Raw genomic sequence first — 25,476 nt, forward strand, 5'->3', positions numbered from 1 at the left:
ACTGCAAGTATACAAATTGTGCATTCTGTTCTACTTTAATGCCTCTCTTCGTGTATGTATTAATGGAGACTATCTGGTAAAAAGTGCGTATGTGTGTGTGATACGGTTTTTGATTTATTTCTCATAGCATCAGCTTAGAGTTTTACCTTCTTCTGTGTACACCATATCAAAACCTGGCGTAGGTTAGTAAGTTAGTAATATGCCGAGGTGTTTCTAGGGAAAGTTACAGCCAGAGTGGTTTCCCGTTGCCTTCTCTGGGATGCGATGTTATGCGAGGGGAAATGCCTTCTGGGAGGACTTGAAAGGGAAACTGGCCCCTATTCAGGTGTTACAAATGTGGAGAAAACCTGAAAAACTCCACGTGGCCAGCCCGTCTGAGAGCGGAACGAACCCGGAACCAAACTCCCAGTGTTTAGCGAGAGAACCGCTTGGCCACTGGTGGGCAGAGTTTTACCACTCACTTTTAATTTTGTTTGTGGCTAGTGATAGCTAACCACAATAAAGTCTATTGTCAGCGTTGATAGAACAGTAAACCAAATTCCAAGTAAACCATTTCTCGGATTTGGATTAGATTTGAATCCAAATCCCCCCTACATAGGAGAATTGCTCAATCAACAACAACTGTACAGGAATGCAAAGAATAACTCGAGGAATAAGCTGATGGGCTGGAGGCCCTGATTAACTATATATGAACTTCCAGTCCAGACTGGAAGTTAAGTTTCTTTTTAGGTTAAAAAAATAGTCACAATACCAGGCTGCAATTTTTAATTATGTCACAATAAACAATTGCTCATATTTCTTAAAATTGTTTCTAACTGTAAATATAAAGGAAGAGAGGAGAAATATTGGGCAAGAATACTACTAGATCAAAAAGTATGAGGAACTGTTCATTTAAACTGTGTGTATGCAAGAGGACACTTTCGTCGTTTCTTCTGTTGTTTGATACAACTTTCATCAATATCTAGCTGCAATCCATATGTCATTATCAATTTTTGTTTGCAAATAAACACTCATTCTGTGTGTAAAGAATTTTTGTATCAGCACTTTTTCAAAATATCGAATGCAATTGAGCAAAGAATATGCATTCAATTTTGTTTTCATAATGGAATTTCTGCTACAAAAATGTTGGAAATGTTGCAAAAACCCTTTGGTGGTGATAGTTTATCAAAGATGAGTGTTTTCTAGTGGTACAAGATGTTTGAGGAAGGCAGAGAACGTGTCAAAGATAAACCACAATCTGGTAGACCATCCACTTCAACTGGTGAACATTGCACCACTCAAGTCAGAGATTTGGTGCTCAATGATCATTGTTTAACAATTAGGACATTATTAAACATGTGTATCTTGTCAAGCAATTTTAAAAGATCATTTGGGCTTGTAGTTCGTTGCTTCTTGAGTCATCCCAAAAAACATGTTCAAGTGGCCGAGGAAATGCTTTCTCAAGACAAATGTTCTTAAAACGCTTCATTACAAAACATGATGAAACATGGATCTACACTTTTGACACCGAAACTGCTCTACGATAAAATGAATGGTGGTCAAAAGGTGAAGCAAGATCAAAAAGATAGGTGGTTGACTGTTTTCCTCAATTATCATGGTGTTGTGCATCATGCGAATGCCTTCTGGCTGGCCTAACTGTCAACAAAGAATATTATTTGAGCATTTTGTGTCATTTTAATTAAGCAATTAATAGAAAATGACCTGATTTGAGGTGAGAAAATTTGTGGATTTACACCGTGATAATGTACCCACTCACAATGCTCTTGTTGTTGGTAACAAACATGATTCTTCAAGCTCCATATTCACCTGATATGACACTATGTAACTTTTTCCAGTTTCCTACACTAAAATTTCCACTCTGTGGTCACCATTTTCAGTCAACTGATGCCATAAAACAAAATTTGCTGCAAATCGTGAAAGTATTTCATGAAAACGACTTTAAAGCATGTTTTGAGGATTGAAAAAAACATTGGCATAAATGCATTGCAGTGGGAGGCAATTACTTTGAAGTGAACAAAATAAATTTTGATGAATAAATTCAAATCTTGCATTTTATTGAACCATTCCCAATACTTTTTGATCACAGGTGTTACCACTGGATTAGTAAGAAGGTTCCAAAATGTAAACAAGACATACTGTATTTTACGGACTATAAGACGCACTTTTTTCTAGGAAAAATTGCCTCCAAAATTCAGGTGCGTCTTATACTCGAAATTAATATAAAAATGCGCAGTGTTTGATTTAAAATTCCCACCAGTCTTAAAAATGGCCATATATTTGATGCTGCGGGAAACCTATCTCTATCTGGTAACATTGAATTCGACTGGCAGCAGCAGTGCACCGATGCAACAAACACGAGTTGCGGGGATTCAGAAGCTTGCTAACACTGTCTCCCTCCTGCTCCGCCATCACAAACCCAGAACACTGTCTAGCCTATGATCCGTCATTGCAATCTACAGTGCCAGTGAACTTGAAAGTGATTTGTGTTATTGGTAACAGTACAATAGCAAATATGGATGAAACTTCTCTGACATTTGATGTGTCGAGTAACAGAACTGTTGCCATAAAAGGTGCTAAAACTGTAACTATAAAAACAAGTGGACATGAAAAAATGCACTACACTGTTGTCCGTTCATGTTGTGCTGATGGTACTAAACTTAATCCAATGATCATTTTCAAGCACAAAACAATGCCAAAACCTTCTGAAATACCGCCAGGTGTTGTTCACGTACATGACAAGGGTTGGATGGATGAGGCTGGTATGAAATTATGGATTAACAGTGTGTGGGAGAGAAGGAAAGATGCTTTATTAAAGAAGAGTTCTCTTCTTGTGCTAGATCAGTTTAGTAGTCATTCGAAAATTCTGTGAAAGAGAAATTGAGACATAGAAATACAGAGCTTGCTGTTATTCCAAGAGGACTTACTTCACAATTGCAACCTCTTGATATCTCTATAAATAAATCATTTAAAGTGTATATGAGAGAGGAATGGAACAAATGGATGATGGATGAAACCCAACATGAATTCACGCCGAAGGGAGCTTTAAAACGACCTACAATCAAACAAGTGTGTCAGTGGATAAAACAGTCATGGTCTAGAGTAAGGGAAGACATTATTGTTAAATCTTTCAAGAAGTGCGGCATAAGTAACGCTCTCGATGGCAGTGAAGACCATCTTATATATGAAGAGGACAACGATGACGACGAAGAAGAAGAAAGTTCAGATGATGATTTTTAGGGATTTTAAAGGTCAGTTCGGTTTTATAAACTAAGAATTTTTTTTAGTCTGACTTTGCAAATAATAAAAATGGTAAAAATGTTATCATTTTTTTTTTTAAATTGCTTAAAAATTAAGGTGCATCTTATATCTTGTGCAAGTAGATGCTTTGAGAAATGTCTCAGTGGATGTGTTAAAGTAGATCCATGTCTTTTCCTAACTGAGTCTAACAGACTGTTCCAGATGTCAACACACTCAATTATATATCTGATAAAAGAGTGTGTAAAAAGGCTTTTGTATCACTGGTATCAGTAATGGTTGACTCTCACTTGTGATATATATTAAAAAAAAAAGCAAATTGAAGGCATACCAAAACTTGATAGTAACAGTAAGCACTTCAGTGGACTAAGCAAAACAACAGGTGTACAAGCCAGGTTGGTATGTGATCACACAAGATTTTTTCCTACAAGTGCAAGATATTATACATCACAATAATACTCCTCACAGAAAAATCTTACCTAGTAACATTAAGTCCATTAGGGACTTGATCTCAACAAACCCTTTAGTAACATTATAGAATGTAAGTATCTGGTGTCCAGGCCTGCCGTAAGCAGGCATTCAAGGCATGCACTGCACGTGGGCGGCACGTCCATGGGGTGGCAAATTGGTATTGCTGGCAAGCTCGGCGTAGGTAGTTGTAGTTAAATAGGGGCGGCATAATCGGTATTGCACATGGGCGCTCAAACAGCTAGCGGCGCTATTGCTGGTGTCTGGCCACAGCTACCTTCCCTGTGACCGAGACTTTGGTTTTTAATTAAGAAGAAGAGAGAGCAGATGTATGTATACATCCTAAGTGAGTGGGCTGATAATATTAGAAAAATCAAAAGAAACAAATCATGTAATGTCACAGAAATGAAACAAACTGATTTTATTAGTGATAAACCATTGGTTAAAAAAACATGCAACCGAAGAATAACAGAAAACAAGAAAAGCATGTTTACTTCAGTCACATTGGTTTAATAAAAGTTACCAAACATCTATGGAAATATTCTTTATCAGGAAGTGAAACTGTCAATATTGTGAAAGGCAGAGTGAGGAGGAAGAGACGCTCTTTGGATTTGAATCACATCATTCTCCCCAGAAATACTCATAATATAGGCCCATTAATCCAAAGAAACTTCAAGATTTAAGAACTTTAACTAAATATGTTCCCTCCATTCACGATGACTTCTACGACGGCATATTTGAAGGTCACTAGGTCTCACACAATGCCGACGACGATATATCACATACAATGGATCATTCGTAACAAAATAGCTTCAAAAACAACACTCGCCAATGCCAAAATCCAGCAAAATGCCGCACGTTATTAAAGATATTTTGCTCATTTAAAAATCATTCTAAATGTTTAACTTTCCTGTTTTATCTAAGGAATTAAACCCGAGATGCCAGTTATATATGAACGAAAACATTAGTTTACACTTAAATTTATACATTTTGCTGGATTTTGGTGCCGTGAGTGTTATTTTTCAAAATAAAATTTTGAATGTCGCACATTTTGTTCTGTTGACTTAAGATGAAAAAGATTCTCACACTAATTTGTTTTCAAAGTTAATAAAAACATGTTAACTTTGTATAAATTACAGGGGGAAAATAGGGAAAATATTTTTGAGTTCTCGTGTATAAATTGAGGGGCTCAATTTATACATTGCCAGAGTTTGAAAATTTGTTTCACTTAAATATTTATCATCTTTGTAGACCAACACCATGCATTCATCTAACCGGCAGTGGTTAATCCATTCTGTAAATATTGTAACACCTGTGCTTTAGTTGTATATGTCCAATTTATTGGGTTTTTTTATTTTGCTTAACCTGCCTTGTCAGTGATTTTAATTCTTTTACAGGTACTCCTCACTTTATGACCTACCACGACCAATCAAGTTTCGACCTGCAATTCGGGAAATCCCCTTTCTCGGCTCGAGTGTCGTCGGTGGCAAATGGTGACATGCGCACTAAGCGTACTATAATAGGCTTGCGCATACTATAATAGTCTTTTTATGAATAAATTTGAAGTTTGTTGCATAATTTGTATAATTTTACAAGGATCCTATATTCCCAGCGTGAGCTCCTCGCTTATCGACCAATTCGCTTGACGACGTAGTCGTCGGAACGGAACTCGGTCGTAAAGTGAAGAGTACCTGTATTTTGGAGTTAACAGAATTTCCATATGTTCCATCTCTGCCTTTCAGCAGTGGTTGTTGTTAATTCCTCACTTGGTCTTTTATTTACATTCATCTGAAACAACATATATTACATAAAAATATATTAAATTTCTCAAAATAACTTATAAACTTAAGAAACAGAACTATTTTCTTTTATTTGAAATGAATTACTAATGGATGGAACATCATTTATCTGTAAACAATTTTAATTTAAAATATATACTCTCCACCTCAAATTAGTTGTGGCTTAAGGTACAGCAAGCAAAGTATAAGGCTTGCTGTACCTTATACTTTACCTTTTAACAATAGTCCTGCTGGTCACCTAACATCTTTCAGGGGAAAATTTTCAATTGCAGCCCAGTAACATTCACTACAAAGCATTCAGCTTAGAATGGAAAGGGGAATTTTACTAAAGTGATATATGGCTGTATTTATAACTTTACTTGTGTATTAGAAGTTGGTTGCCTAGTGTCTTCGATTTTTATTTCGTTTAAATTTATTCTGCTGTACAAAGGAACCTTTGTGATCTCTAAATGTTCATGTAGTTTTCTTTTAACCTTATTACATTTTTTTTTTTTTTCCATACACTCTTTACACTACAGTAAAACTTGTTCAAAACGGAACCTGCCTAAATGGGAAAATTTCTTATGAACATAGTGATTTTCTGTAACAAAATACCTGTGTAAAACAGGAAAATATTTGGTACAGAACTAGGCTTGTTTGCACGGGTTTCACTGTATTAGCTCACAGATGAATTTAAAAAACCAGAAATCCTATTTTAGAAAATAATAATATAATGTATAATAGATTCGAATGTAGTCATTACGTAGGAGAAACTAAAAGACTAGAATAACAGAACCCTTACCAGTGATTAAAATTCAATTACACGAAATGCTTGGTCCTCTCAAATATACAGAAAATTTGGTCCTTTTTTTCGGTATATATTCATTTAGCCATTTACTAATTATTGGGCTGCAATCTGAAAAAAAATTTGTGAAACGGGATCCTGTTTTGATTTCCTGGCTGCAGCTTCAGGGAAACCTCTAAATGGCTTCTCATAGAAGACAGTATGTCTTACTGTGTGTTGTCTTCTACAAAGTTCATCATGTCTCACTCTGTACCACAGGTACCATTATATCTAATCCCTTAAATCAATTGCAACCCGGCGCTGTGACAAAGTCACAATAAATGTTTAATGTTATAAGCGGCTGTCCATAAATGACGATCACACTGGAAGGGAGATTATGACAAATCGAACAAAGGGGAAGGAATTTCAGAGGACGTCCATTTTATTCCAGTAAATTTTATACATTTTATTACATTTATTTCGAAGTTTAAAGGGGGTTGAGTTTTGTTACATATCCGAAAAGTGGAAGAGATAACAGAAACGCGAGAAATTTTTACTCTCCCTCTCCCAAGAAAAATGCTGACATAATTTATGGACAGCCATTGACATTTATATTACCAGGTACTTGTATATGAGAACTGATGAGAGAAGTGTAACACACAAAATATATATTTCATAATTACAATAAAGTGTATTTTTTAAAAAATTCTCCTGAAAAGTGTCTGCATGATAAGTTCGTAATACAGTAAAACCTGTCCGAAATGTAACCCGAATAAAATGGAAACCTGTCTAAGCAGAAAGATTCTTCGGAACAGAGCGAATTTTCGTGTTAAAAAGGAACTTCTTCAAAATGGAAATAATATTTCAGTTAAGGTTAAACACCATTCCCGAAATTGCACAACACACATTTTTTTTCCCATTGTTTCAAACAAATGGCATTATATCTATCTCTGTGTATATTTAAAAAAAAACTGCATCTAACCATTTGTTACATCTAAATTTAAATATTATTTAAGACAGAAATTATCAGATGATAAATATTATCAGAAAATATTTAGGAAATCGCCAAACGGCAGGGTAAATCAAAATCGAATCTAGTGACGCCACTGGCTTTAAACCCAAAATGTAAATCACGTGATCGTTGTGGTACCGTGCTTGGTGTCTAGTCACGTGACTTTCTCAAAGAATTTTCTAATCTTATGTGACCTTAATATGCAAGAATATAAAATAATGTTGTAGAATAATTAATTAATTTATTATTATTTCAATCATTTAAATGTAGCTTTTGAAATTTTATAGAAATGCTGATGCCATAGAAAGGGAGAGACTTCTGGCGTCGGGATTGATGTCTGACGTCACTCCTCACGATCTTCTCTGGACGCATTCGGACTTTTCTATCCGAAACAGGTTTTTGAGTCGAATCGGCGCAAAGGTGAGAATATTTTTATTTTATTAAAAAAAAAACTAAAGTCTCCAGCATGCTCACCTCCGTATGCAAATACACGCGCAGGTATAAGAATCATTCACGCAAACACACAAAAATAATCTTTATTTCTTTCCTGACATCGCGAGGCACAGTCTTGTAAAGTACAGAGTGGCCTTTTGGCTTATAAATGGCAAGATTGCTAAATTAATTAACATAGAAATAGCCAGGTGTAAATGCCACGTTCTTGCGTCAAACGACGACTTACAGAACCTGGGTTGTGAACCACGTTGAGTCATGACTAAGTAGGTAGAACAAATTTGACATTTGGTACATCGCATGTGAACAGAAGGACAGAAGACACAAAACGATCACCAGGCACGTATGACAACATTGCAGCACATAAACCTAGATACCGGATGCAAATCCTTTCAAAATACTGCTTCATGAGGTTTTTCGGCAAGAAGTAGTTGTCTTTGTTCTACTGAAAGAGACTTGGATCGCAGGGCAATTTACATTTTTAGCATGCAACTTAAGTTTTACAAGTTCATTCACATGAGTGAACGAACTCGTAAATGTGAGGTACGGAAACCTTCCATATCTGAATATATCAATCCTCCGAATACACAAACCTCTCTGCAAAATTTCAGGAATTTTTAATGAAAGGCACACAAGGTATTAAGTCTCAAAGTGAGTGAACAAAATCGTGGCTCCCCCCCACACATACAGAAATAAGTTCAAATTATTTTGCATTTCTCTACATTTAAAGGTACCTGAATCCAAAAATTAAAAAATCTCGGGGTCATGTTTTAACTGATCATCAAACTTTCCCTCTGTTATACATAACAGCTGGGAATGTAAAGATAAATACACGAGATAGTGGTCAGTAAATCGTGTGAAACCGATGCGATCTCATAATACTTTTTAAATTTTCGCCCATTTAGAATTTTTCTGTACGGGTGGTTGCTTCATTTTTATTGGAGCAAGGGCCAAAAATTGATGGGTTTTCCGCATTTTGAAATCTCGGTTAAAAGGCCAGAAATTCAATGTAAATTTGCTGATAAAAATTCCCAGTATCTTGCAAGTTCCATAAACTTTTAAACCATTTATTTATGTTTCCCTATTTTATATAGTTTCTATATTAATAAAAGTATCATATAAATAATAATCAGTAGGTAAATCAGGTTTCAATTTTTATCCTTATTAGTAAGCTGCATGATTACTGAATCTATATCTGAGCTAATTTGCATAAAGAAGGTGAGAGTAAATGGGTACTGCATTTCGCAAATATATCAAAATTATAAATAAATAATGCTAGTAGCTTTTCCAGCCATCTATTGAGATTTTATTGTTATTTTGTCAAAATTAAGCTTTTTTAAAATAAGTTTACACTAAATCTTATCGTTTTGTGTTTTTTTTTTTTTTTAGCTTCCGTCTCATTACGACATCAGTCTCAGGGCTCTCATTCACCGGACGGGACTCAAATGAGACCGGGGTTAGTAGAAGGCACGTGAGAGAAATCGCGGGAAGATGCAACTGCCGTCCCCGAAATTTGCCCTCTTTCTAATGAAAACGATCATTAATGACGATATGGACAAATTGGCCCGAAGATCCCGTTGATCCGGTCGTCGGGCAGAAGATCATATCTTCTTTCGACCCGGGTTAAATTCTTTGTTGAATCCTGATCAAAACCAAGGCGTGTTGATGGAAAACGCCAAATGTGGTTTTTAAATTTTAATAAATTTATACCAAAATAACTTCTCAGTGTTTGTGTTGTCCTGGTATTATCAAATAATAATAATCATTACTGAAGGTACAGAAATTAAAAGACACGTTCAATAGAAAACCGGAGAAGCACAATTAAAAGTCGGCTATCCGACTTTTAATTCAGAGTCAGAGGCAATAGTAATTGCGACCGACAACACTGTTGACGTGCAAGAAGACTACAGACCGATAAAATGGCATCGCCTCCATCAGTGCACAAAGAAAGAGCGGTGTAGTATCCGAATTTTGACAAAAACCAATCAAAATGGGCACATGAAGATACATTAAAAAGCCTCTAAACCAGTAGTTAGTAGTTTGCAAATCAGTAATTGAAGAAACAGATATAGAAATTTCAAATCTGTAAGAAATGTTTTTATTAAATAGACACGAATAACTAGATTAATACAATAAATTTGATTCATTATCCATTATATAATAATTATAATGAACTGATAGTTGCATCATCCATTATTTCTTTTGATCTCTACTAAATGATTCAACGATTGAGAGATTTCTTGTATGGGAGCCTCAAGAATGCTTAAAAAATTCAAAGATTGCAAGAAAAGATCTGAAGCATCCATAAAATTTCCTCTTTCTGGACAAAAGAAAATTAATTACCAACTGTACAAGATTATTTTCTTAATAGTTTATATAAAAACAAAAGATACATATACAGTGGTACTGTACCTTGTACTTCAAATGCTAAATTTGACAATAATTTTCTTTGGAGTTCAAACTGCATGCACAGTGAAAAAATGTGCTTGAAGCATAAATGCAATCTGTTGTGTGCTCAAGTCATCTCTTGGTGTTAAAGCTTGTGTATTTTCAGTGCTTTCTTTGCTTTATTTTTGGTGTTTGGTTATATACGGGTATACCTCACCTTATGTCGGTAATTGGTTCCAGGAGAGGCGACGTAAGTCGAATTTACTCGTGTAGTTACAAAAGTCGAAACTACTGTGGAAAACGCCAATAACGAGCACTTAAAGACTGCTAAATAAGACGACAACACAGAAAGACAGATGTTTTCATGTTTCGTTCTCTAGGATTTATGATGATTATATTAACATTTACTGTAAATGTACATATTTTAATATGATTTTACGTGCTTTTAACGCTTTTCTAGTGATATTGCGACTTCAATATTTGTGGCGGACGGATATAAAGTTGAATAAAATGACTTAAACTTGATTTTTATTTTTCTATATACTTTGACAAATGACGTATAATCGAGAACGACGTAACTCGAAATGACGTAACTTGAGGTATACCTGTATATATTGTGTGTTATTTGTTGATTTTTAATTTATTCCTGCAGTTTTTTTGCTGACAGCACTCTGTATATTTTGTATCCTTTAATTCAAAATTACCTGAATGGAATTTTTTTAAACCACATTTGACATTTCTGAAGTTTAGGTTTATCTTCACCACACACATTATGAATTTTTTTTACTGTTTGCACAGATTTATACCCTTTCCAAAACTAAATATAATATGCCTGATATGCTTTTTATATGAAGACATTTCAACTTGATTTCATTCAAACAAAATGTGAGGTAAAAAGTTTATATTGTTTGTTTAGCAGCTTATTTTAATCTCCCATTAGCAAATAAATTGTTAAATTTCATAGATATGTGATTTCATTATAAGAGTTATGTTAAGTAATGACAGCTTTCCCAATTTAACCTTTACTTATTGCTTCAACACACTTCTTAGATGCCATGATTAATAAGTCTAAGCAAGAGGTCATAATATCGACCACCGAGACGAGGTACGAAAGCGGTACAAACAGCAGAACTTAACCATATTTAAGATGCCAAAATCAATGATGTGTGATCAGTAAATGCAATTCTCATTTTATTATACAGTATTTACATACTTCATTCATTGTTTCCATGTTTTGTGTTATTTTTACTTTAAATTATGTTTATTTGCTGCTTAAGTTTATTGAAATAGATATTGTTTAGGGTCTGTGAACAGATTAATTTGCCATTATTTCTAATGAGAAAAATTGATTCAGACTTTGAATGAATTCTGTTCAGATAGCCTACTGGAACAAATTATAATAAATTCAAAATGTTAATCACAAAAGAGGAGGACTATTGATGGGCAACAACAGCTAATCATAATGTAGCATTAATTAGGGTAAGACTAAAGTTATCTGCCTCATACTAAATATTTACTACGAATAATGTTTAACTTTGTCTTTTTAGTCTAGAATTAAACATTAGCTACAATTATTTGTTGATATAAAACCAACCTGATAGTTACTTAGAATTATTATTATAGCCTAATAAAGAAATCCGGTTAATGTTACCTTAGTAGCTAAGATGGCGGTTCGTCTCTAATTCCAGCAAGGAAACAGTGGGACGCACGTTCTCTAACCTATTCTAATAAATTACCATAATTATTAGCAACCAAATTATTAGAATAGGTTAGGTTAGGTTAGGTTAGAACGTGCGTCCCATTGTTTCCTTGCTGGAATTAGAGACGAGCCGCCATCTTGGCTACCTAAGGTAACATTAACCAGAAATCCTGCTGTTTGTTTGATGTAGAACTGAATTTACATTATAAAATTAGTATGATTTAGTGTATAGAACAAATTTCAAAGTTTAATAATATATTTTAATATTATAATACCATACATATATAAAATGATGGTAAAATATTTTCTGAAGGTTGGCACAAAGTGTAAAATAATTAACACTTCAGTGTTGCAGTATTACGATGAAGTGTTAATTATAATGTGTTATAATACTTCTCAAAATATTAAAAAAAAAACTATGAACATTTTTTAATTTTCATTAATTAGTACAAATGTATTGGAAAAGAAAATTACAGTTATGCAAAATGTTCCCCCGGCATTTTTTATGTTAATAAGTGTTGCTGCAGATGCTGTCGAGAGAAAGATTGGCATGTTATATAAATCTATCTGAAATCTTAAAAATTAATCTATAATAAAATCTCACGTACTCTGGTGTCCGACATAACGTAAGTATTCGGAGTAAAAATGTCTATAAATGCAGCAAACTGATTATTACTGACTTCCATACGCTGAAACTGTGCAGCTAATTTACTACAACGTAATTTGAATTGCTTGATAATACAGTAGAGAGTCGTTAATCGAATCAATTGGGGACGGGTTGTTCGGATAACCGATTGTGTAGAAAAAATATATTAACCTGTCCGATGTTGAAATTTTTCTCCGTCGCGTGTCGCTTCGTGTCGAATTTTCGTCGATTTTAAGCCTAACGAAAATTTTTATAACAATAATCGAGGCTATTGTATCGTTAAAAATTATTCCTTTATTTTGTACAAACAAAATAAATATATTGAAGAATATAAAAACATGAAAATTATACTTTAGAAGTAAATCTAGTATCCAAAACGTTCGATTCAGCACGACACAGTCCGACTGAAAATCGTTCGGATAACCGGGGTTCGGATTAACGACACTCTATTGTATTAGACACTTTCTCAAATCTGCGGAAATTGCGATGTTTACGTAATTTTTAAAAATTATTAAGGTAGTAAGGTCAACAAATTAAGGTATTTAAAAAATTCCACATTTAGTTGCTATTTCTGTTTATTTTTTATATACATAAATATCATCAACAATTACATTAAATTTAGAATTAAATTGTAAAATGCAACAAAATCATACACACCAGGTTTCTACTAATATTAATAATATTATTAATAGTAGAAAATTGCAGTCTAATAATCTTTTCTTTTATAATTAAAGAAACTAAGTAATTTTATCCAGTCTATGGTACTTACAGCATTAAAAAATATGGCATTTAGAAATACAGTACAGCATCGATTATCCGACTCAATTGGATACTCGGGTTGATCGGATAACCGAAAAGTATGAAAAAATGCATTATTAGTGTATTAGTATATCTCATGTAATTTGTATAGGCCTATTAGTATATCGCTATTAACCCACTTCGCGTTGAATTTTCATCGATGTTAAGCCTAACAAATTTTTTTTAAAAATAATAATCGCCGCTATTGTATAGTTTAAAATGATTTCTTTATTTTTCACAAAATAAAGACAAAATAAAAAATTAAGCATGGTTTAAATACTGGCCTCCCTTTCATGGTCGAGCCAGTGTTGCCAGCTAAAACACGCAAAAATTTAACAAAAATAATATGAAAGTAGCCAAGACATAGCCAAATATTGTAGCGCGACATCACTAGCGGACATTTGAATTTGCCGACTAGAACGCGGTCGGTTAACCGATGTGACGGTTAATCGGGGATCGGATAATCGATGCTCTACTGTATTTTAAATTTATATAAAATTAAAATAATTATTAAATTAGATGAATGAATACATAATCTAGTTAAATTTTTTCCCGTTTTTAATATATTTAGATTATTGAATTATAGGAAATAAAAAACCGATTCAATAAAACAAGTATTTTGGACTAATCTTTATTTCATAAATTGCCATTTATGATTGTTTTGATGCAAATGTGTTTTTTCAAAGCTGAGAAAACAATGTAAAATTCCATACTACAAAAAAGATAAATGAACACTTCTATGTAGTGTTACCACCAGTTGCGTGCCTTTTTTTTAACTCTTTCCGCCCTGTGGGCACTAAGAGGGCCTTTTATAGAAAACCCTTTATGGGTTCGGCCAGGCCCACAATGGGGCGACTGGGTGGTGAAGGATGCCCCGTCCCCAACCTCCCGGTCGCCCCATTGTGGGCCTGGCCGAACCCATAAAGGGACCCCCGACATATCCGAACGGACCACCCCCCGAAATATTCCTGGGGATTATTCGACCCGTTCGGATTCGATCACGGGTCTCCCACAGCGGTAGGCTGCCACCTTGATCGCTCGGCCATCCGGCCGTCTAGTGGCGTGCCGTGACATTTGATGACAGGGAAGCTGTGTTTCTGTAAGAAGCCGACTTCCAGGGGCAATCAGTTAATTGCGCGTCAGTGATGGTCTAGGGCAGGGATGGGCGACCTGCGGCCCTCGGGCCGCATTTATATATTTTGCGGCCCGCGACGCATAAAATGTGAATAAATATATCAATTTCCCAGCTTAAGGAAGTATGCAGCAAAAATTCAAACGTTATTTTTACAACTTACGCATGTGAATAGTTTTTCCGGAAATAAATTTAGTAAAAATTAAAATAAGAAACCGGCTAACAGACACATCGAAACTAATTTAAAACTAGCAGTGACGAATATTTAACCAAATATTTCAATATATTACGTTTACATCAGTTCCAGAAACTAAATTAAGTACAGTCAAACCTGTTTTTGTGCAGGGGGATAGGGACCGCATAAAAGAAAATACATAAAAAAATCGCGCGAAACTTCAGGAGTGGCTATAAAAAATAGTTTTCGCAACACAATTAAAAAAATATTTTTTATGCGGTGAATAGGGACCGCATAAAAAAAGTCTCACGTAGAAAATAACTCGAAACCGTACGAAATAACTAGGAATTGCTTTTTTAACTCCTTGGGCCTTTTTCTGCAACACCTAATGGGGAAAAAATCCTCTAAGAATTTTAATTTTTATATTAATTAATTATTTCCACTTAAATACGAATCTAACATTAAAAAGTTAAAAATAATCGTTAAATAATGATTTTATTTGATAAATATAGCTGCAGGAAGTGTTATTTCATTTAACAAGGCGTGAAATTTCACACTTGCAGTCTAAAGCTGGAGGGGAGCTAACTTACCGCATCTGTTCAAATATAACATAATATTTATGGTTTTTATGCTATTAAAATAAGAGGGGACCGAAATAAACGTATGAGAAAAAAATTTTACTGAATAAAAAATGAAAAAACCTGCTGATGTCATAGAAAACAACCAATAGAGTTTTTAAAAATTTTACAGGAGTCAATTATGTTCCAATTTGATTGAAATTTTCATTATACCGCACAAAAAAAATCGCACAAAACAAATCGCACAAATAAAAATCGCACAGAAAAAGACCGCACAAAAACAGGTTTGACTGTATACCTATGCTAATTTATAATTATATATGAATAAATAATTCTGATTTACCAACATTTTTTTTCTTTCTCTTGTATGCGGCCGCATCAGTTCAAAAGTCTTAAAATGCGGCCCTTACATACAAAAAGGTTGCCCATCCCTGTCTAGGGTCCATTCGTATTCATTTATTCGATAAACCAGTAAAAACCGTAGACTTCTCTAAATGTATTTTTAATATCACAATTACACTTCTGAATCGCTAGCCACGATATAAAGGCTAAAATTAAAAATAAATTATAAAAATTTACTCGGTGAAATAAAATGTGCGGTGGATATACATACCTGGTACAATATATTGTTCGATTGTATTAATATACTTTTAAAGAAAATTATAATTAAATGTGGCTTTGTAAAGAAAAGTACATAAAATTAACATAAAATATTCTTTACTTTTTAAATTTTAAAATAATCCGCTTAGTCAAATAGCTCGATACGAGTGGCTTATGATAGAATCAGAGACGGTCCAAGTAGGTGTGCAGTGTGTGCGTGCCAAATCCCGAGGGTGCCGGTACCGGTCAATGTCAAATGCCTCTCGTCGCATCACTAGTGTACCTCAAAGAACGTGACAGGGGGTGCGTTTTTTATTCCTCCGCGTTACTCCGCGCGAGCAACATCCGTTTAAAAATTCATGCAGAACGCGTTCCTAAATTCCGGTGGGAGTGCGCGCCGCCGAACGGCAAAAAGGCCGTTTGTAGCAGTAGTTTACGGTGGAAAGCGAAATGGCGTCCTCCATGGCTGAGATAGTTTCGTTTCGGGATCCATTATGTGGTTTTATGAATGAAAATTTAGAAGTTGTGGAAGTGCAAGTTAGTGCACGCGGTAATGTAAGTGTCTTTTCGAATTTTTTTTGAATGGTAGCCGGCATTCTAATTTTTTCGTGGCTATTTTGAATGCTCTTTCAACAAATAATCCATTTTATGGTTAAATTTTACAATTGGGACCCTTCTTTTGCCTTTAAAAGCTCATATTTTAGAATTATCGATTCCTCCATCACCATACTATCGACAGTGCGGGCGCCGCCATATTTCTTTTTTTCACCGTCGTTCCTAAATGCCTACAAACAGCAACGGACTCCCGAAGTAGCGGCGACGCGGAACGACCGCTATTAACCCGTTTCACGTGACCCGGCAGAATTTTCTGCCGGGTCGTTTTCAAGTTGGTACACTCAGCCGGCAGAATTTTCTGCCGGGCTGACAACGAAGGCAATAACAACCATTTTTATTTGAACTATGCATCTTAGAAGTATGCAGTTTTCGCGATTATATTCTTCTGATCTTATTTTACATAGTAATATTTTTTTTGGATTTTATTTTTAAATAAATTTGTCATTTTTGATTTTTTAAATAAACTTACCACTTAGTCTATTCAAGGTCATGATAGTACTGAGGTAAATGATCGTTTTTCTCTCTGTTTCTTTAATTTTTTTGCTAGTTTTTGTGATATCACAAATTTATTGAGTTCATTACATATTTCTGTTATAGTTTTCATGATTTCTGATTCAAGTTTTTTTTTAATCGTATGTATGCGATGTATAGAAGTCACTTTTGTGAATTTTATAATTATTTTCTTAGTTTTTATACTAATTTATGCTCTTATATATTTGTTATACATCGCTTCTTGTAATTCTATACATTTTTATTCAATTCTGTTAATTAATTTACAAAATATAATATTGAAAACAAAAACACGTGTTTCTGAAGGCCACGTCACAGGTCACGTGACCGTAGACACACCTGCAACAGATAAGGTGACGCCATTCTATTTCCTGTGACGATCCTATGACGTAGAAGCTAGCTAAGAAATTGAAATAATTTAAATGTTTTCCATTATTTAAAAGCATTATTTCAGTAAATAAATTCATTTCTGATTGTTTAGATATTTACCATTAATTAAATTTAAATATATTAAAATAATGAAATTATATTTACTATTATTATTATTATAAAATTTATCAAGTTATCGTAATAAAAAATATAGATAATACTTTCTAATTATTTTGTGTAATATTTATTTAGTTAAATGTTTTATTTTTGTAATACCGTATATTAAATATAAAATATTATTTTTGTATGTAGATAGTTAGTATTTTGAAATTCCAGATGGCGCCAATGTAAAAGTTTTAATCAATAATTTACACAAATATTCGCTCCGGACACCTATAGCAAAAAGTCTATTGCAACCATTAATTCCGAACTTAATTGTAAGCACCGAATTATTAGAAGAAAAAGTACAGAATACCAATGCTATTAAAAGAAGTAATACATTGCTATAAACACCTAACAAATTATTTCAATGACGAGACAATCTTTACAACAAAGCCCCAGAAACTTTATTGGATGCTAGCAGATACTTTAATATCCAAGCCTCAGGTAATAGAACTCGACCAACAATTGTTAAACAATAAAATAATACACACTGTATTCAAATTGCCGATCTTCAACAGAGCAAAAAGTACTTATTGGAGGATTTATCACAACTGTCTTCAGACTAATGAATGGAAAACGAATAAAAATTTGCAAAACAACAGCAATTGCCCGATTTGTAACAAATCTGAAACCACTCAACATGCAATATTTGAGTGCGCCCACACCTCTCAAATTTGAAAAGTCCTGAGGGAGAAAAGCAGCGTCTATATTCCACTTACCATTGGCGAAGTACGTAGACTAGAAATGTATAGATACTCTAAGCAGATGATTTCTATAATCATTACAGTAATCGACACAATATGGAGGAGTATATGTTCGGCGTATTTTACAAAGGTAACGCAAATAATAACGTTAGAAAAATGTAAAAGTAGATTGAACCAGTTAATCGAAACTGTAAACTATCAGAAAAATTTTGATAAATGGAAAAACCACCAACAATGGACAGAGACTGGGATAATAGCTATAAGTAACGGTAGTTCCTGCTCGCCCAGTATTAATTGCGAAAATCTCTGTATTAAAATATAATATTGTATTGTATTGATAAATGTTCGATTATAGTATTATAAGTATTGTACTGATACGATAAGTATTGTATAATTGTAAGTTATATAACCAAGCAACATTTGTAATTGTAATTGTAATTGTAAACTAATTCATAGCATATAATGTATATTAAGTAATTGAATAAATACATATATATATATATATATAAATTCATGGTGCAGTGGTCAGCGTCCTCGCCTATCAACCAGTAGGTTTCCGGTTCGAGCCTCCTTGACGTGGTTTTTTTTGGATGTACGTTCTCCTAGTCTGAGAACAAATGTAAATCTGTTATCATTTACATATTTCAACCATGTCCTCACCGTATATAATCGCGAGCTCTCAGGTGGAGCGATACCTTATCTGGCACTGCAAGCTGCAGTGAGTGTAAGTTTTCTAAGTGAATAAACACCCCTTTGTATTCCTATAGACCGGTTGCTGTTCGTCTACGCGACAATATTATACTAAGGCCGCGACTCCACTGGCCGTAAAACCCCTCACCGTAAAAGCTTTTAATCACGTGACCATGATATTTTACGCCTGAGCAGGTCAACGTAAAACCAACGTAAAAGCGAGTTGAACACTGCTCAACTCGCTTTTACGTTGGTTTTACGACCTGCTCGGGCGTAAAAGCTTTTACGGTGAGGGGTTTTACGGCCCTTTTACGGCTAGTGGAGTCGCGGCCTAAATCTACTTAATAAAACACAATTAAAATTCAAAAATCCATACTCAATAAATAGGTTTTCTGTTAACTAACAATTCGAAATTATCAGAAAATATTTCTAGTTTTCTATCGTCTGTTGAGAAGGGAAGTGAGAGTTAGGGGTACGCATTGAATGGTTTAAGAGTATGCGAAAAAATAATAATAATAAACAGTAGCTAATGTATTGTATTCCGGTGCTACATTGACCGCGCTACGTCAGTAGGTGCTTAGTCTTAAATAAAATGTAATTATAATTTTATCACATTTATCTATGTTTTTCCTGCAAAAATTTTCGCTTTAACAAAAATGTTTTTTATATTTAATTGTACTGTACACTGCTATATAATTGACTAAGGAACTCCCGTTTGTCGATAATACGAAATACGACTAGCAAAAATGCGAAATGGAAAAATACTTAAGCAAATGGCTGCCACGGGGCATGTATATAAAAAAAGTATGGGAACTGCTGCTCTGAATCAATGTAGTGAAGTCGGTTCGTTAACTTTTATGTAACCTACGCAATTTCTTCTAATAAACATAAGTTATTCAAGTGCAACGAACATAAAAATGTCTTCCGATTGTGGGTCTCAAAAATTGCTTGGCCCCTGGATTAAAAGGGAAAATTGTTAAGGCCTTGCTTTTTACAATTTTGACCAATAATATAACTACGTAACTTATATTTAAAACAAAATTTCATAGATATTTTTGTAATTTTCTATAATGCACACGATTTTCCACGAATTCACCACTCACGCTGACATTTTCTCGCAAATTTATTACTATCTTCCAATTACAATGTCTTTATACATTCTATCGGACAATATGTGTACCACGACGTGTGTTGCAGGACGACATTCTGTCACACTACTATTTCGAAACCTTAGTCACAGTGTGACGTATTTCCCGAAAACTTCCGAACTCCGAACAGTCCGACGACGACAAGTTTTTTTTCGTTTTCGGAAACATTCTGAAACAAAATTACGCTTTTATTGCCTTTGACCGGTGCATTCCCTACAAGTTTTTAACAGAAAAGACGTAAAATAATCTTTATGTTATTCCTTACGACGTTACAAACTGTAAACATAATTGAAATGTCACGCACAGATAATCCCTGGTATCTGAATTATACGAAATTAAAAGCTTATTAAATATTTGTAGTAATGACTTAAATGGTTTATCGTAGAAATTTCGAGGTAATAAGTGACGCGATTGATGCGATAAAATACTCAACTAACAATACTGTTGTTAGTTGAGTATTTAACAATACTGTGTATAATTGTTTTTTTTTCATATTGTTTGTAACAATAAATGATTTTTATTGTTGTTTCTTTTCAGGAAGTTTCTGCTGAATTCTGTTTCGGCGAGTCTCACGGAAGTAAGTAATCTTTTGTTTTTGTTTATGTAATTAATATTGAGTATAAATTCTAATAGAGCATCGACCCGAAACATATTTATGTTTTCAGGTTGAGATATTTATACAAATTATTGCTGAATTAAATTAGCGAGATTGATTTATATACAGATTTTTGTTATATTCGAGCTTATTTTCGTTCAAATTAAGATAGTAACTCTCAAATTATTAAAATGAAGGTGCGGTAAATGTGCAATAGTTTAAACAGGAATCAGTTGAATAAATAATCTTAGTTCTCTTAATATATTTTATGTACATTATAATTTTCTACGCAAAGTACTTTAATTCAAATTTAATTAAAACTATATTTCGTGTTTGATTAACAATACGAAGTACAAAAAACAAAAGAAAGCGTCTTCTGTAACAATGAATACGCAATATCTTAATTATATAATCGATATATGAAGCGAAATTCTGCCAAATATACATAAAATAAATAATTGTTTTATTCAGTTAAATCTAATTTCGGTATCAAAGTCGAATAAAACAGTTAAAGGAACACTATCACTAAGAAATTTAATTTGGATAGCCTAATTACTGGCATGAAATTAGGAAAGAAGAGTGCAGTTTTCCAGCAGGTAAAAGGGTGGTGGTTCTGTTATGGTGTGGGGCTGCTTTGGATTTAATAGTTTATCAAATTTGGTGATTTTAACAGGGTCAGTGTCATCAAGTGATTTATAATTTAAGCAGAATCAATTATATAAGTTATTATGTTTCCTCTTATAAAACTTTTTTCAAATTTTTACAAAAATATTACTTCCAGGTTCAAGACTTTTAAATTAAAATTTAACTTGGACAATTTTCTTCCCCACGCCAGACAGTAGAATCACGATAAGTAGCATGATTTTTACATCTTTTAATTTAATATCGTAATATTTAATTTAATGATTTTAATAAGAAATAACCGGGTTTTTTCTAATTCCAATTAGTATATAAACTAGAATTATAGTAATATTTCACATACTAATTTCATATAACATTCACTGGATACTGGTATACTTTTTAACAACTATATTAATACATAACAGATAACAAGCTTATTTCTCTTTTAAAAATATATTTTTTTTATTTAATCGATACTTAATAAATATCGTAATATTTTTCGTTCTAATTTATTTTTCTGTATAAAAACAGTTTCACTACACAAAAATTGCAAAAGGCTTAAGCAACAGCGTCTTTGTTACAATATAATAAGTTTTTAGTATATGTTTTATATGCAATTTTTATAATTTGTGGTTATTTATATTTTGAACATAATTTTTTATTCGTTGCTATATTTATTTGTAAATGAAAAATCTGTATTTAAACTTCATGTCCTTCAATAGGAAAGTTTGAGGAAAATGGCATAAAAATTAAATTTTCGTAGTGTATTTTAGTTTACCGAATGAATTGAATAGCAACGAATGTCCAGTTTTATTCCTCGATTGTTATTCTGTCGAGCAATCGAGGTCAGTTTCTGGAAATCAAAAAACTACCACAAAATGGGTGTCGCCTTGACGTGGCTTTGTGGCTTAACGTGTGAAAATTTTCTCGAAGTTCTAAAGAAAATTTTTACCACAGACTAAGAACACCCGACAGAAATTTGAAGTGTTTTTAAGTACAATTTTTTCAAACAGTTTTTTTGTCAATTACGCTAAAACACAAAGCAATAAATGTGTTGAATCTATTGCTTTATTTAGGTAAAAACAGAAACATAAAATGTATTGTATTAATTTGAGAAAGATCATGGTGGTATGATTAAGTAAACATTTTCCATTAAGTGGTGAGTAACTAAGGCTGCTCGGAATGCTGATGTCAAACTTCACAGCAGAAATTTATACGAATAAACGTTGCGTTGAAGTACTTCTTAATCTAATGAAATTAAATGAATAGTGACGCATGAATATGTATTCTGCTCGTGTGATAATTTGGGTAACGTAGATATTCATGTTTTAACAGTAACCAGTAGTATTGACAGGTGTAATTGAATTTACGTGGACGTTGAACCCAACCAAAATTTCTCGAATTTCTAGCATTATGTTGAATACCGTATATAATGAATGCACTATATATCTAAAAATAAAATATATGGAAAAGTTAAGAAAACAAATTACAGAATCGACAACACGTCGTAAATTGCCGAATTTTTGATGGTCCACCCATTATTTTTCATATTGTTTCATTTCATACAAAGAAAATATTTATGTCTATCAACAAAGAATTTTGATGGTTTCTATAATATTTTGAGCGATGCTAATTTTTAATATCGGGTGATCGAATTCTGCCTACCACACGACTGTATCACATAAAAAAATTAAAAATAAAATTTATGTTTAAAAATCTTACAAAGCTAACTGTTTCTTTAATCTTTAAGACAACATTCTTATATGTAAAACGAAATAAAACGTTTGTTAATTAGTCGAGTTATAACCCAATAAAAAGCATTTATCAATAGAGTCATAAAACAATTAACGTTTATTGTCTCTCGCAGTAGGGGTAACAAGAGGTCTACGAACATTAACAAATATTTTTGCAGTAGCATTAAATTTCTACTAACTTCACATGAATGAGTCATGTTTCTTCCCTATTTACGAACAAACCAGATGACAATCGGTGAAACGTGAGATAATTTACAGCTAGTTGAAATATGCTACGTTCATTAATTGCATTTTTACCATCAAATTACGTAAAAATAAATATTATAAAGGGAATTTTGTCAATACATAAGTAATTTATACTACTAGATACAAAACAAAGCGCAGAATTTAACGTAGAAATTGTAGTTTATTTACGCGATTGATAAAATTGAATAATTTTATAATAAGAACAGGATTCTGAGAGACCCTTGCGACTCAGGCAAGGGAAAATGTTGCGACTCACAAAGAATAATCAGCAACCGTTTTGAACAATGTTAATTTGTGAGAAGCAAAGTTGATTAGTATTAAAGTGCTGCACATTCATTTTAATCAATTCAAGAATGTTAACTTAAACTAGTTTTCCTCCAATTTAACATGGAAAGTATGTCCTGGTGGTAAATAGAGAGTTAGAAAAATTAATAAAATAAAGAAAATACTAATCAGAAATTAAAAAAAAACCCCCGAGTAAATTAACTTCTGTATTTCGTTATGATTATCGGGTTTCAGGATGGGGAGGATGACGGGCATGAGGCTACTCCCGTAAAACATCATTAAAAACGCATTGTCAACGGACTTAAAAAGCTGAAATTTTCAGAACGTTATACAAAACAAGTTACATAAACTACGTTATAAAAAAAAATTTACAATATACAGTCCAGGTAGCCTATATAGTGTAGAGTAACACAATATGGTAGACTAAGGATTAATTGATGGATACAAAATAAATAGAATTATACTGTGTTATAATTTATATTGTACAGTAGTGAACCGAAAATCGGAATCAATTGGGGACTGGGGTTGTTCAGATTAGGAATTTCTTCCGATTACGGTTTATGTACGAAAAAATATATTAAGAAACGCGCCCAGGCGTGCCTTGTAAATTTTCAAACATTTCGTCAGCCATAGCTGTAAAAAGTCTAAACTATGTTCAAACTTTAATACAACTCTGCCGAAAGAGCCAGGAATTTTACTTATGTCCCCAATTCCCTAATCTCTTAATTATTTAATTACTTCTTAAGAAGAAATAAGTTGAAACCGGTTACTTTGTACCCGAATATTTGTAGTCTTGGGAAAAAAGTGAAAAGACAAATTTTTATGACAACGGATACATAAATCGTAAATTTAAAGAAAATAAATTCTGAAGCTTTTTTGTACCTTGTGCGAGACGCACAAGGTACAAAAAAGGTATAATCGTTCATTAAATTTGGTTGTAAATGATGCTGCCAAAGTAACAGTTAATTTTTCAACATTGTACAAGAATTATACACGTTTTTTCTACATTTCCTTATAGGTGGGACATACGAAATCGTAATACCAGTGGTTTAACATTGAAATCCGTAAGTAATATAAGATGGGAGAGCGGAATAAAAATATCAAATATTTTAATGGATTTTTTTTAAAACTTTTGTCAACTATACAGAACTATCATAAAAACGTACCAGTAAATACCTATCGGTTGGGTTAAGTTATAAATGTACAGTACTTATGATTCACATAATCGGGCGAGGGCGGCTAACAGCCCTGAACCGGTCCGGGATAGAATCATTGGAAGCGTTATACGTGTGTAAGCACGTATAACGTGTTTCTTTATGCAGCGCTCGAGAAGCGCTTTACAGCGAACACACTGAAACTGGTTTCTAATTGGCCAATATTACTCGTGACGTCATTTCGCTACACTCTCGCTGCATAAAGATTTGCGGCCTGTAGCTTCCACCAGCTAAACTGTGTGAGGTAGGTGCTCTGTAAAGCTCATGCGCCAATGCCTATAATCTGGTTGCTTGGAAGCTGACCCGGTTTCGACAATACAGCGCATCCATTCCGCCACTGATATTCGAATATACAATAGCAATCTTATCGTTTATTTCACATGTAGTATAGAAATTTGTAATAAGATACATAATGCAATTATAATAAAATATTATTTTTAATTAATTCAAACTGCGTTAAAATATGAAAATTTATATTTTAGAAAATACAAGGGAAGCGGCGCTTCCACCGCTTTCGATGACGACACACCACTGGTAGTTTGTCACTTTCTATGCACATGAGACTGAGGGAACATCAGTTATCTTGAGTCATTGTTGTTCTAAATTTATTTTTATCCTCTTCAGCTGAGAAAAAAGATCTTTCTCCAGATCAATTTGCATCCATCATACTAAGAAACAATCTCAAAATTGCTTCTACATTAGGGAATGCTGATTGGACAAGATCGTTAAATATTACCCTATACAGATCCTGATGTGTCAGACTATCATGTTCCGCTGAACCATAGGCTTGACTATGTCTA

General features: G+C 33.4%; 1 protein-coding gene across 1 annotated transcript in view; it reads left to right on the plus strand.

The window, feature by feature from the left end:
• LOC136975842 (lysosomal dipeptide transporter MFSD1-like) overlaps window positions 1-9,465 on the plus strand; it is a 60,767-nt gene extending 51,302 nt beyond the window's left edge. Inside the window, exons 14-15 of the mRNA XM_067270988.1 lie at window positions 7,585-7,717; window positions 9,137-9,465. Coding sequence (XP_067127089.1) covers window positions 7,585-7,717; window positions 9,137-9,196 — 193 coding nt within the window. The 3' untranslated portion in view covers window positions 9,197-9,465. The remainder of the gene's footprint in view (window positions 1-7,584; window positions 7,718-9,136) is intronic.
• Window positions 9,466-25,476: the final 16,011 nt, after the last annotated feature.

The sequence above is a fragment of the Centruroides vittatus genome, unplaced genomic scaffold (assembly GCF_030686945.1).
Source record: "Centruroides vittatus isolate TY-2023 unplaced genomic scaffold, ASM3068694v2 contig_1090, whole genome shotgun sequence".
NCBI classification, from domain to species: domain Eukaryota; kingdom Metazoa; phylum Arthropoda; class Arachnida; order Scorpiones; family Buthidae; genus Centruroides; species Centruroides vittatus.